Source organism: Gnatocerus cornutus, chromosome 3 (assembly GCF_029298725.1).
Source record: "Gnatocerus cornutus isolate USDA-ARS CGAHR chromosome 3, icGnaCorn1.1, whole genome shotgun sequence".
In the NCBI taxonomy this organism is placed as follows: Eukaryota; Metazoa; Arthropoda; class Insecta; order Coleoptera; family Tenebrionidae; genus Gnatocerus; species Gnatocerus cornutus.
The window spans coordinates 13,901,183-13,913,467 of record NC_142235.1 but is presented as its reverse complement, the minus strand read 5'-3'; the positions used below and the strand labels follow the sequence as shown (position 1 = coordinate 13,913,467).

At 37.9% G+C, this 12,285-nt stretch overlaps 1 protein-coding gene across 1 annotated transcript; it reads left to right on the top strand.

Moving 5' to 3' along the window:
- The first annotated feature begins 7,672 nt into the window (after positions 1-7,672).
- LOC148177255 (putative multidrug resistance-associated protein lethal(2)03659) lies at positions 7,673-11,654 on the top strand. Its single transcript, XM_088033288.1, has 6 exons — positions 7,673-7,764; positions 7,806-8,039; positions 8,087-8,517; positions 8,564-10,408; positions 10,452-10,682; positions 10,726-11,654. Exons 1-6 carry the CDS (start codon positions 7,673-7,675, stop codon positions 11,652-11,654), a joined length of 3,762 nt encoding a protein of 1,253 aa, XP_087889414.1.
- Positions 11,655-12,285: the final 631 nt, after the last annotated feature.

The following is a 12,285-nucleotide window of genomic DNA, read 5'->3' as shown; positions in this document are numbered from 1 at the left end:
TTTCAAAAATATGGAGCGTTAAACATTCCGAAACTCAAAATTTACTATACGAAACTTTAATCGCATTTATTTAGTTATTTGTGAAGCTAAATTAAAAAAAATGCGTTGTTTTTGGATTTTGCGTAAAATTCTGTGTCTAATGAGCACAAAAAAATTTATTTTTCTCTGCAAATAAACGCGATATTTATCGAATTATGTCTTTTGAGGGCTTTTCTGGGTTATATTTACCTGACTTTTTTGGTCCAAAAACGATATTTAATACCTTTGAGTTATATACCAATCGAAAAAGAACCTTGAGATCTATGATTTGGTAAAATCTTAAATTGATAGGTAAAATAGTTTCTGAAGGGCGGCCAAAAAACCTAAAAACCAAATTTTTCCATCTACCGACAATTCACTATTCGAAACTGTAATCGCTACTAATTATTCAGTTATTTGTTGACGTATATAAATTAGCACAGTTTTGAATTCCTCGTAAAATTCTGCGTAAAATTAGCACCAATAACTTAAGTTTAGTCCACAAATAAGTTAGATATCGAGCCCAATATGAGTCCGAAAAAATTCAAGATCTGTAAGAACGGATTCTTAGCAACAATAGTACATTATTACACGTATTTCATAAGGCGAGTATTGTAGCACGAATGAGTTTTGACCACGACGAGCGCAGCGAGGAGTGGTCAAATAGAATGAGTGCTACAAGTCGTCTTATGAAATGAGTGTAATATACTATTTTTTCTACTTTGCATTGTAAATAAATTTAAAAATTGCATTTGAAAGAAATTATTTTCGATTAGGGATTTTTGACAAGTTAGGTTGGTGACAAAAGAGGTAATGACATTTGTCTAACAAAATTTCAATTCAAATAATTACTGACGTTTTCTGTTTAATTTTGCTAAATTAGGTATTACAACGTTTGCTTTTCTTCTGATTCATTATTCCTAAATTCACATTTTCGTGATCATGATGATGATCATCATTGAGGTTTTGATTCAACGTTTAAGTGTCGACATAAAAACATAGCCAACATAACCAAAAAAAAATACTGTTTTGAGTGCTATAATAAAAACAATTGTTTTTATTGTGAAACGCGTTTGCGTTTCACAATGAAAGTATTGTTAACGCAAAGTAGAAAAAAGAATTTGTTGTATTTTTTTCCATTCTTTTGAGGAGACCGAGAAAAAAATAATAGAAAAGACACAAATAGTTGTCAGTTGACAGTTGTCAATATCAAACAAATTTTTTATTACTTTTCTTATTGTTAGTGTAGAAAACAACTCGATGGTGCTCTTAACACACCTATTTGAAGGTGAACATAAAAATAAGAAACGTCACTATAGTTCCCAATACCCCCAAAACCGTCTCTTTTTGCAGCGGTACAAACCTAGCTGCACTAAACTTTGGGACAATTCTAGAAGAAATTGTCAGCAGCCTTTCTAGTTCTTTGGACTGGTATTTTAAGGACGAAGTCAAAACAATTCTTTTTATTTCGTCGTATTCTTCTTCGATGTACGCAGATTTAAAAAATATCATACAAGGAGGAGTCTACAAAGAAACGTTTAAAAAATGCACAAAAACTCACATTCACATACAAAAGCTATTATCATAACAATAAGAGATTTCGAGATATTTAGAATACTAGTTCCACCATTAGAAACTCGCATTTGGCTTTCAAAGAAATTCAGTAGTTGAAGAACTGACTGGGAAATTCCCAGAAGCAGCGCCCATCCAAAGACGTCGTTGAACTTGAGAACCATGTGCTTCAAGAGGCATAAACTCTGAGTTGTTTTCACCAAACTATTCTTGTTTCTCGGGCGAAAATTGCATTTCAGACTTCGATATTTCCAATAAATTAAATCCAAAATCGTGTTGATGAACATATTGTAGGTAAAAATGTTGTACAGCTCGATAACATGCATTCCATACAGTTTCATCATCGTGGCAAAGCCCAACTTAAAAATTGCGTGAATTGTTAGACTAATCAGCACACTTAAGAAAACGACCTGTTGGAGAAAAAATTTCCAATACTTTTCTCTTCGTTTTCGAAAAGTGTACGAATAAATTGTCTTCAGGAATTCTGTGCTTCTTTTTCTTCCAGAATCGAGGAACAGTTTGCACATTACCATACACATGGCGATGTCTGCAAGAAGTGCAATTGCCTGTTTGGCGAAATCGAGGTCTTTTTTGAAATTATTGAAATACAGAAAAAAAAGTTTTGCGGTGACGACCAGGAGGCACATCAAAATTCGGCGAAAACGCCCAAGAGCATCGGGAATTTGTCCAACAACTGGTGGAGTTACGCCGAGGATGTTTCCAATTTTCAAATAAAGGATCAAGACTTGGGAGCTCATTGTTATAAATTAGAGTGTTGTAATGCAGATACTGCAATAGCATGCGCATATTTTACTTTGTTCAGTAAAAAAACGAATCTATGAATCATTAATGTCAGTTATTAAATATGAATTAAATTATTGATCAAGTCGGCTAACAATAGCGACGTTTGTCCGAACTTGACAATAAAACCTCAAATAATTGACAGTTATTAACGAATGACAGATGTTAAGACATACGTTCACAAAGTAACAGCCAACTTAATAAATAATTCATTTGATTCAAATTTTGATTATTTATGAGCGCCACTAAACCAGATTTATAATCATAACTCCAAACTAATTAAAATTATCGCAAATTACCTTCTAACTCACACTTCTTATCTAAAAGCCGCACGACACAGCCAATTCGTTAAACCAAAAACTTCTCGAAACATAGAGGACAAAGAACACTTAAAGCCAACGATTGATTAATCTATACACCATAAACTCCAAGCCGAATTGCATCCACAACGCTTGTGTCAACGATGTTCTCTTTCTGAACACCTCTTTCTTGTTTCATAGTTCTTCTAGTTTATCCCCCAGAAGCTTGGAGTCATTGGCTTTAAGTGTTTTTTGTCCTCTGGTTCCCCGTAGATGTGGCGGTGATGTGAGATCTTCAACTTCAACAGTTCAGTTCTGATTACCATTCTTATATTGTTGCAACTTCAGTTCTTGATCAAACTGTTGAATTATTACGCAATAACTTAAGTTTGCTCCAGAAATAAATTAATGATATTTGGCCGAATTAGATTTTCGAAGGGTCTTTTTGGAGTCATTTTCGAAACAAAAACAACGTTTAAAATTTTTGAGTTATCCATCAATAGAAAGAGCAGCTTGTGATCTATCAACTGGTCAAATTTCAGATTACTAGTTCAAGTAGTTTACGAGTGGTGGTCAAAAAACCAAAGATTCAATATTTTCTATCTGCCTCAAATGTACTATCCAAAATTTTAATCGCTTCTAATTCAGTTATTTATTGACGTATATGTAAAATTGGCACAGTTTTGGATTCTGCGTAAAATTCTGCGTTAAATAAGCACCAATATCTTAAGTCTACTTTACAAATAAACAAAATATTGAGCGACATAGGTTTTTAGTGAGTCATTTTGGAATCATTTTTAAGGAGCTTTTTGGGACAAAAAACGTTTAATACCATTATCTTTAGGTCAATTATAAGAGGAGCTTGAGATCTATCGACTGGAGAAATCTCAAATGGATAAGTCAAATAGTTTACGAGGGGCGATCAAAAAACAAAAATTCAAAATTTTTCATCTACTTCAAATTTACTATCTACAACTACTATGTATAATTTTCCTAATTTAGTTATTTGTTGAGGTGTATAAAAAATTGGCACAGTTTTGGATTCTGCATGAAATTCTGCGTGAAATGAGTACAATAATTTAAGTTTGCTCCTCAAATAAGCTACATATCGATCGAAATTCTAACTCGCGTTTTTTCCGATTGTTTCTTTTTAATTCTGAAAAATTATGTCGGTAATATAAAAGTGGTAGGAAAAAAATTAAGATTTTTTTTTAATTAGTTTGACTGTAAGTATTCAGTGAGATTCTTATATGCTTACTGATGATGTCTTCTAAAGTTTTTCGCTTTTTGTAAACAATTTTTTTGTAATTTTTTTTATTTCTTCGAGGAGAACGATGAAAAAATAAAACGACGCAACACAGAACAACACAAGAAGATAAATGTGGTTTTCATTACTAAACAAAATTTTATTATATTTCTTATTGTTAGTGCAGAAACCAACTCGATGGTGTTCTTAATAAATCTGGGAACATCGAGTAAAAAAAATCGATGTTGAACTCAATTTCAACAAGAGCACAATTACATCGATCTCCAATACATCGGAGAAAACATCGATTTTGAAAAATAGTAAATAAAAAACTCAATATAGTAAAGTTTATTGTGAAAAACAAAAATAAATAAAATTCTTAATAAAGCAATAAAATAATAAGCAAATACGAGAAAAACAAAAATAAATAAAATCCTTTAGTAATAAACAAATAATAAGTAAATAAATTATAAAAAAAATAATAAATTTGAGAGTAATAAGAATAAAAAAAATCTAAAATATAATGTAAGTTGGCAGCAGCCCTTAGCGACTTTTATCGCTAACAGTTGGCAGCAAAAGTGTTTGACCTTGACGCAACTGTGGCATGCGTAGAAGCTAATCATCTTTCACAACATGGCCAAAACTTGTTAAATCTCTATTAAAATGATTCTTTTACAACACAATTTTAATTAGATACTTATTAATACACTCAACTTTGACAACGTGTTAACCTCAAAAATCGTTATTTTCAATTTTTCCCTAATTTTCTCCCTAACGAATTGAAAGTCTGATTTACACCCAAAAATTTTCGAAAATTTACACAGGAGAGTGGACTGGTTGCAATGAGCTGCACTTTATTAAAAATCGATGTTTTTTAGCAAAATCAAAATCAAAATTTTTAACAAACCTATTTAAAAGTGAGCATAAAAATAAGAAACGTCACTAAAGTTCCCAGTATCCCCATAATCGTCTTTTTTTGCAGTGGTACAAATCTTGCTGCACTAAACTTCGGGACAATTCTAGAAGAAATTGTCAGCAGCCTATCTAGTTCTTCCGACTGGTATTTCAACATTGAAATCAACAGAATTCTTTTTAAATCGTTATATTCCTCTTCGATGCAAGCGCATTTAAAAAAAATCATACCTGGAAGAGCCTACAAAGAAACGTATAAAAAATGAGCACAACAATTGAGACACATACAAAAGCAATAATAATAACAATAAGAGATGTCGAGATGTTTAGAATGCTAGTTTCACCTTTAGAAACCCGAATTTGATGCTCAAAGAAATTCAGTAGTTGAAGAACTGACAGGGAAATTTCCAAAAGCAGCGCCCATCCAAACACTTCATTGAACTTGAGGACCATCTGCTTCAAGAGACACAATGCTTGAGATGTTTCCAGCAAACTCTTCTTGTTTTTCGGGCGAAAATTGCATTTAAGACTTTGATATTTCCAATGGATTAAATCCAAAATCGTGTTTATGAACATACTGTAGATAAAATTGTTGTACAGCTCGAGAACACGCATTCCATGAAATTTCACCATCACAACGAAGCCCAACTTAAAACCCGTTTGAACTGTTAGACAAATCAGCACACTTAAGAAAATGATCTGTTGGAGAAGAAATTTCCAATATTTATCTCTTGGTTTTAGTAATGTGTACGAAAAAAGTGTCTTCAGGAATTCTCTGCTGCTCTTTCTTCCAGAATCAAACAATAGTTTGCAAATTAACATACAAATGGCGATGTCTGCAAGAAGTGAAATTGTCTGTTTGGCGAAATTAAGGTCTTTTTTGAAATTTCTGAAATATAGAGAAAGAAGTTCAGCGGTGCCGACCAGCAGAATCATCAAAACTCGGCGGAAACGACCAAGAGCATCGGGAATTTGTTCAACAACTGGTGGAGTTACGCCGAGGAAGTTTCCGATTTTCAAGTAGAGGATCAACACCTGGGAGCGCATTGTTACTAATTGGAGTGTTGTAATGCAGATACTGCAATTGCATGCGCATATTTTGCTTTGTTCATTAAAAAAACAAATCTATGAATCATTAATGTCAGTTATTAAATATCAATTAAATTTTTAATCAATTTGTAGAATTTTTTCCATTCTTCGAGAACAACGATAAAAATGGAGATAAAAAAAGACACAACACACAACAACACAAGAAGAAAAATGTAGTTTTCATCAACAAACAAAATTTTATTACTTTTTTTATTGTTAGTGCAGAAAACAACTCGATGGTGTTCTTAACAAATTTAATTAAAAGTGAGCATAAAAATAAGAAACGTGACTATAGTTCCCAGCACCTCCAAAACCGTTCCTTTTTGCAATGGCACAAATCTAGCTGCACTAAACTTCGGGACAATCTTAGAAGAAATTGTTATCAGCCAGTCTAGTTCTTTTGACTGGTATTCTAATTTTGAAATCAACACCATTCTTTTTATTTCGTCGTATTCTTTTTCAATGTACGCACATTTAAAAAAAATCATCCAAGGAGGACCCTACAAAAAGAAGTATAAAAATGAACACATAAACAGAAACACATACAAAAGCAATCATAACAACAATAATGGATGTCGAAACAGTCACAATGGTAGTTCCACCTTTAGAAATCCGAATTTGTTTTTCAAACAAATTCAGTAATTGAAGAACAGAATGGGAAATAACCAGAAGCAGTGCCCATCCAAAGACTTCATTGAACTTGAGGACTAACTGTTTCAAGCGGCACAAACTGTGTGTTGTTTCCACTAAACTCTTCTTGTTTTTGGGGCGAAAATTGTATTTCAAAGTTCGATATTTCCAATGGATCAAATCCAAAATTGTGTTGATGAACATACTGTAGAACAAATAGTTGTACAACTCGCCGCCATGCATTCCATACAATTTTAACATCACAACGAAGCCGAACGTCAAACCCGAGTTGATTACTAGACCAACCAGCACACTTAAGAAAACGACCTGTTGAAAAAGAAAATTCCAATACTTTTTTCTTTGCTTTGGTAAAGTGAAAGAAAAAAGTGTCTTCAGAAATTATCTGCCTGGTTTTCTTCCAGAATCGAAGAACAGTTTGCATATTAACAAACACATGACGATGTCGGCAAGAAGTGAAATTGTCTGTTTAGCGAAATTTAGACGATTCTGGAAATTCCTGAAATAAAGAGAAAGAAGTTCTGCGATGACAACGACGAGAATCATTAACACTTGGCGAACACGACCAAGAACGCTAGGATCTTCTCCAACAACTGGTGGAGTTATGCTGAAGAAATTTCCAATTTTTAAGTAGAGGATCAACAGCTGGGAGCTCATTGTTGTTACTATTTACAGTGTTGTCATGCAGATACTGCAATTGTATGCGCATATTTTGTGTTGTTCATTAAAAACGAATCAATGAATTATTAATGTCAGTAATCAAAATATCAATTCAATTATTAATCAAGTCGGTTAACAATAGCGATCTTGATCGTGTCTGAACTTGACAATAAAACGTCAAATAATTGACAGTTATTAACAAATGACGGATGTCAAGACATACGTTCACAAAGTAACAGGCAACTTAATAAATAATTTATTTGATTCAAAATTTGATTATTTATGAGCGCCACTAAACAAGCTTCATGAACATAACTCCAAACTAATTAAAATTATCGCAAATTACCTTCTAACTTACACTTCTTATCTAAATGCAGCACGACACAGCCAATTATCCAATTCGTTAAACCCAATTACTTTTCGAACCATGGAAGACAAAGAACGCACAAAACTCTACTCCAAAGCCCGGAAAATCCACCCAAAGAAACGCGCAAACTGTCTTTTTCACTTTCTCTTCTGGTAAGACGTAATTTACTGTTTTCTCTTAATAAGTTTGAAAGTTGGGAGCTACCAGTCGTGGTCAAAGGATGGAGGAGAGACTTGAGCGAAGACGACATGTACGATCCTTTGAAAGCCACCGATTCCAAGCTTCTGGGGGATAAACTAGAAGAGCTGTGGGACGAGGAGGAGAAGTTCAGGAAGAGACCATCGTTGGCACGGGCGCTGTGGAGGCAATTCGGCTTGGAGTTTATGGTGTACGGATTGATTTACTTCCCCGTGGATCTGGCGGTGATGTGAGACCTTCAACTTCAACAGTTCAGTTCTGACTTACCATTCTTAGATTGTTGCAACCTCAGTTCTTGATCAAACTGTTGAACTACTACGTGCCGAAGCAAACCAACACCTCCACCAAGCAAGCGGTTTTGTACTCCGGCATCATCGTCTTGTTTGCTCTTTTTCGCGTTCTTTTTTTCCACTGGTTCATCCTCCAGCAGATGAACCTCGGGCTCAAAACCCGCATTGCTCTGTCTTCTCTAATCTACCGGAAGGCGCTCAACATGAAGAGGACGACGTTCCAGAAGGTTACCACCGGCCAAGTTATCAATTTGTTGTCAAACGACGTGTACCGGTTTGATAATGTCTTCGCCTACGCCCATTTCATCTGGATCTGTCCTGTTGAGACCATCGCGGCTGCATTCTTTCTTAACTTTACTCTAGGAAGCGCCGCGTTGTCTGGAATAGGATGGATCATCATCTGTCTTCTCTTCCAAAGTCTGTAAGTTCGAAAGAAACTCAAATTTTGATAATAGAGTTTCAGCGGTCATGGCGAAGCAAATATCAAAAGCCCGCAAAGAAGTTGCGGTCAAAACTGACTACAGAATTCGCTTGATCAATGACATCGTCATCGGGATACAAGTCATCAAGATGTACACTTGGGAGAAGACGTTTGTTAAGTTGGTGAGCGCCGCCAGAAGATTAGAAATGAAGAAAGTCGCCTTGTCGTTACATTTCCGCGTGGTCAATAACAGTCTTCGTCTTCTTTACACAAGACTCTCCATTTTTATCTGCGTTTTGATTATGATCCTCTACCAAATCCCCATCACCTCTCAGTACGTGTTTGGTCTCATCAACACCTACGAGTTCTTGAAGATCACCGCCATCGTCTACGCGCCTCTTGGGGTCACTCTCTTGTCCGAGGCGAAGATTTCCGTTGTTAGAATCCAGAAGTTCCTCCTCTCCGATTTCGTTAAATCCAGGAAAATTATAAAGAGTTACCACGAACCGGAAATCCCTCCGATCTACTTCATCAAGAAAGACGACCTGGAGAAGCACTCCCCGGGGGTTACCCTCGCGAGTGTTACTCTGAAGTGGAACCCCTCGCTTAAGCGCGATACTTTGATTGATGTGAACTTCAATGTCACCTCCGGAGAGGTTGTCGGCGTCATTGGAGCTGCAGGAAGTGGTAAAAGCACGCTCCTCCAAGCAATTCTTCAAGAAGTCGACGTCCTAAAGGGTACAATCAACGTGGAAGGGACTCTTTCGTACGCCTCCCAAGACCCGTGGGTCTTCCCAGCGAGTATCAAGCAGAACATCCTCTTCGGACAAGAAATGGACCCGGAGAAATACCGCAGAGTTGCCAAAGTCTGCGCTCTGGACCGCGACTTTTCTTTGTTTCCTTTCGGTGATAACACTTTAGTTGGTGATCGAGGAGTCATGCTGAGCGGAGGACAGAAGGCGAGGATTAACCTGGCGCGCGCGGTTTACCGAGATGCCGACATCTACCTCTTGGACGACCCTCTTTCAGCAGTGGATGCCCACGTCGCGGAACACATCTTCAAGGAGTGCGTGTTGGGGTACTTGGGGGGAAAGTGCGTGGTGTTGGTCACGCACCAAGTCCACCACTTGAAGCCCCTGAGGAAGATCTACAGGTTCAAGAGTGGTCACCTCGAACTGGTAACCTCCACCGTGGAAATTCCTCAAGGTAGTGAAGATAAAGTCGCCAGTGAAGACGTGGGGGAGCTCCAACAACACAACTTACCTCTAGAAATCAAAGAGCATCGGAGTTCCGGAAGCGCCGGGAGAAGAGTCTACAAAGACTACTGTTTAGCTAGTGGAGGATGGTTAAAAACTGTCGTCATCGTCGTCATGTTGGTCATCAGCCAAGCCAGTGCTAACATCGTCGAGTACTTCGTCGCCTTCCTCGTCAACATGAAGCAAGTGGAGAGTTTCCACGCCGAACTTAAAGAAGTCTTCACTCCCAACAACTGCATCTACATGTACTCAGGTTTAATCGTCATCTTCATCATAGCGACGTACACTGCTTTGAACCGGTTAACATCTTTTGGTTTGAGTGCTGCGAGAAACCTCCACGACGCGATGTTGCTCAACGTCATCCACGGTACCATGGAGTTCTTCAACCACCACTCCGCCGGTAGGATTCTTAACAGGTTCTCCAAAGACCTGGGGTGCTTGGATGAGTACATTCCTTTGAACATGGTGGTTGGAGTGACCATGACGCTGATGCTCCTTGGGATCTGTGTCAACATCTCCATCGTCAACTACTGGATGATCATCCCAACAGTGGTGGTACTCGCAGTCATCGCAGTCTATGGAGTTATCTTCCAACCCTCGACGAAGAACGTCAAAAGAACTGAAGCGATCTGTAAGTTGTTACTCCTCAAACCTGTTGGTATGAGTTCTTTTAGGTAAGAGCGCCGTCTTCACTCACACCATGGCGTCTTTGCAAGGTTTGACAACCATCCGAGCTTACCACGGGCAGAAAATTCTGCAGAAGGAGTTCGACAACCACATGAACCTCTACAGTTCCGCGTACTACATGTTGATCGCTCTCTATAACACTCTGACCTTTTGGACCGACTTAACTTGTGTCTTCTACGTGGCCCTCGTGGTCTTCAGCTTCTTCCTCTTCGGCTCGAGTAAGTTCTACTGTTGACTCCCAACAATGAGAGTTTCTTCCAGCACTTTATGTTGGTTACATCGGTTTGGCCATCACCCAGTCAATCTCTTTAGTCGGGCTCTTCCAGTACGGCATGCGCACCTGGAGCGAACTCGACTCCCAGATGACCTCCGTGGAGAGAGTCGTCGAGTACGCAAAACTCTCCCCCGAGAAAGACGCGGGTAAAGTGGTACCTCCAGATCGCTGGCCCACGCACGGAAAAGTACTCTTCAGGAACGTAACTCTGCAGTACCCTGGTGGTACTTCTCCGGTCCTCAAAGAAGTAACTTTCGACATACAACCCGGAGAGAAAATCGGCGTGGTTGGTCGTACCGGCGCTGGTAAAAGCTCTTTGATCTCTGTCCTCTTCCGCCTCTTCCACTTCGAAGGTCAAATCATCATCGACGGAGTGGACTCGAAATCAGTACCACTCAACACCTTAAGATCGAAACTATCAATTATTCCTCAAGATCCAGTTCTCTTCCTTGGAACACTCCGCCAGAACGTCGACCCGTTTGACCAGTACACCGACGAGCAACTCTGGAAAGCACTCGAAGAAGTTGAACTGAAGAGTCTCGTCACCACGTGGTCGACAGGCCTTGAGACTCTTATTCTAGAAGGTGGTTCCAACGTCAGTGTTGGCCAGAGACAATTGTTGTGTCTAGTTCGTGCCATTTTGAAGAACTCGAAGATCATAATTTTGGATGAAGCAACGGCGAATGTTGATCTGAAGACGGATGAGGTCATCCAGAGGATTATCAGGAGGAAGTTTTATAGTTGTACGGTTTTGACGATAGCTCATCGATTGAACACCATCATGGATTCGGATAAGATCTTGGTGATGGACGCTGGGATGGTTGCGGAGTTTGGCCCGCCTGAGACGCTCCTGAGGAACGTCAAAGGGCACTTTTATGGACTTGTGAAGTCGGGAGGGAAAAAAGAAGTTAAATAAAGATGATAGTTTCTTATCTAGTTGGCGATTTTCATTCTAACCTTATTGAATGACAGTTGACAGTTGACTGTTACAAAACGTCAATCTCGATGGAAACAATACTACCAACTTGAGGAAAAAGTCAAAGCCTCGCATTACAAGTTTATTATAAATTTATTAATAAAAACTAACAATACATTTTTTATAAACAACACGCAACACTCTGTATTGATTGCATAAGACTAACACGTGTGCAATTAGTGCTGCTATGGCCTCCAAACTGCGTCTCTACATGAAGATTGCAAGCTTCATCGGTATAACTCCACCAATCGTTAACAGTAAACCTTCGAGAACTTGTCGTTTCCATCAAGTTCTTATGATATCTCTCTGATAGTTATGATATCGAAGTATATCTGTTTTTATTCTACTGTATGTACTTAAACACGATTTTGAATATAATCCGTTGGAAATATCGAAGTCTGAAGAATTTTCAAGTTAGAAGCAAGAATTTACAGCACACAACCCAAAACTTGTGTTTCTTGAAACAAATCGTGGCAACTTTCAATGAGATTTATGGATTTCCAATGCTTTTGATCGTCTGCATTCAGACGATTCATTTGATGAATTTTCTTGAGTATCACATTCGATTCTT

Bases quoted from the DNA above. Each gene is read 5' to 3' on its own strand.
- LOC148177255 (XM_088033288.1), top strand. From the start codon at position 7,673: ATGGAAGACAAAGAACGCACAAAACTCTACTCCAAAGCCCGGAAAATC. The intron at 8,518-8,563 runs GTCTGTAAGTTC...ATAGAGTTTCAG, and splicing joins CATCTGTCTTCTCTTCCAAA to CGGTCATGGCGAAGCAAATA. The intron at 10,409-10,451 runs GTAAGTTGTTAC...GAGTTCTTTTAG, and splicing joins CAAAAGAACTGAAGCGATCT to GTAAGAGCGCCGTCTTCACT.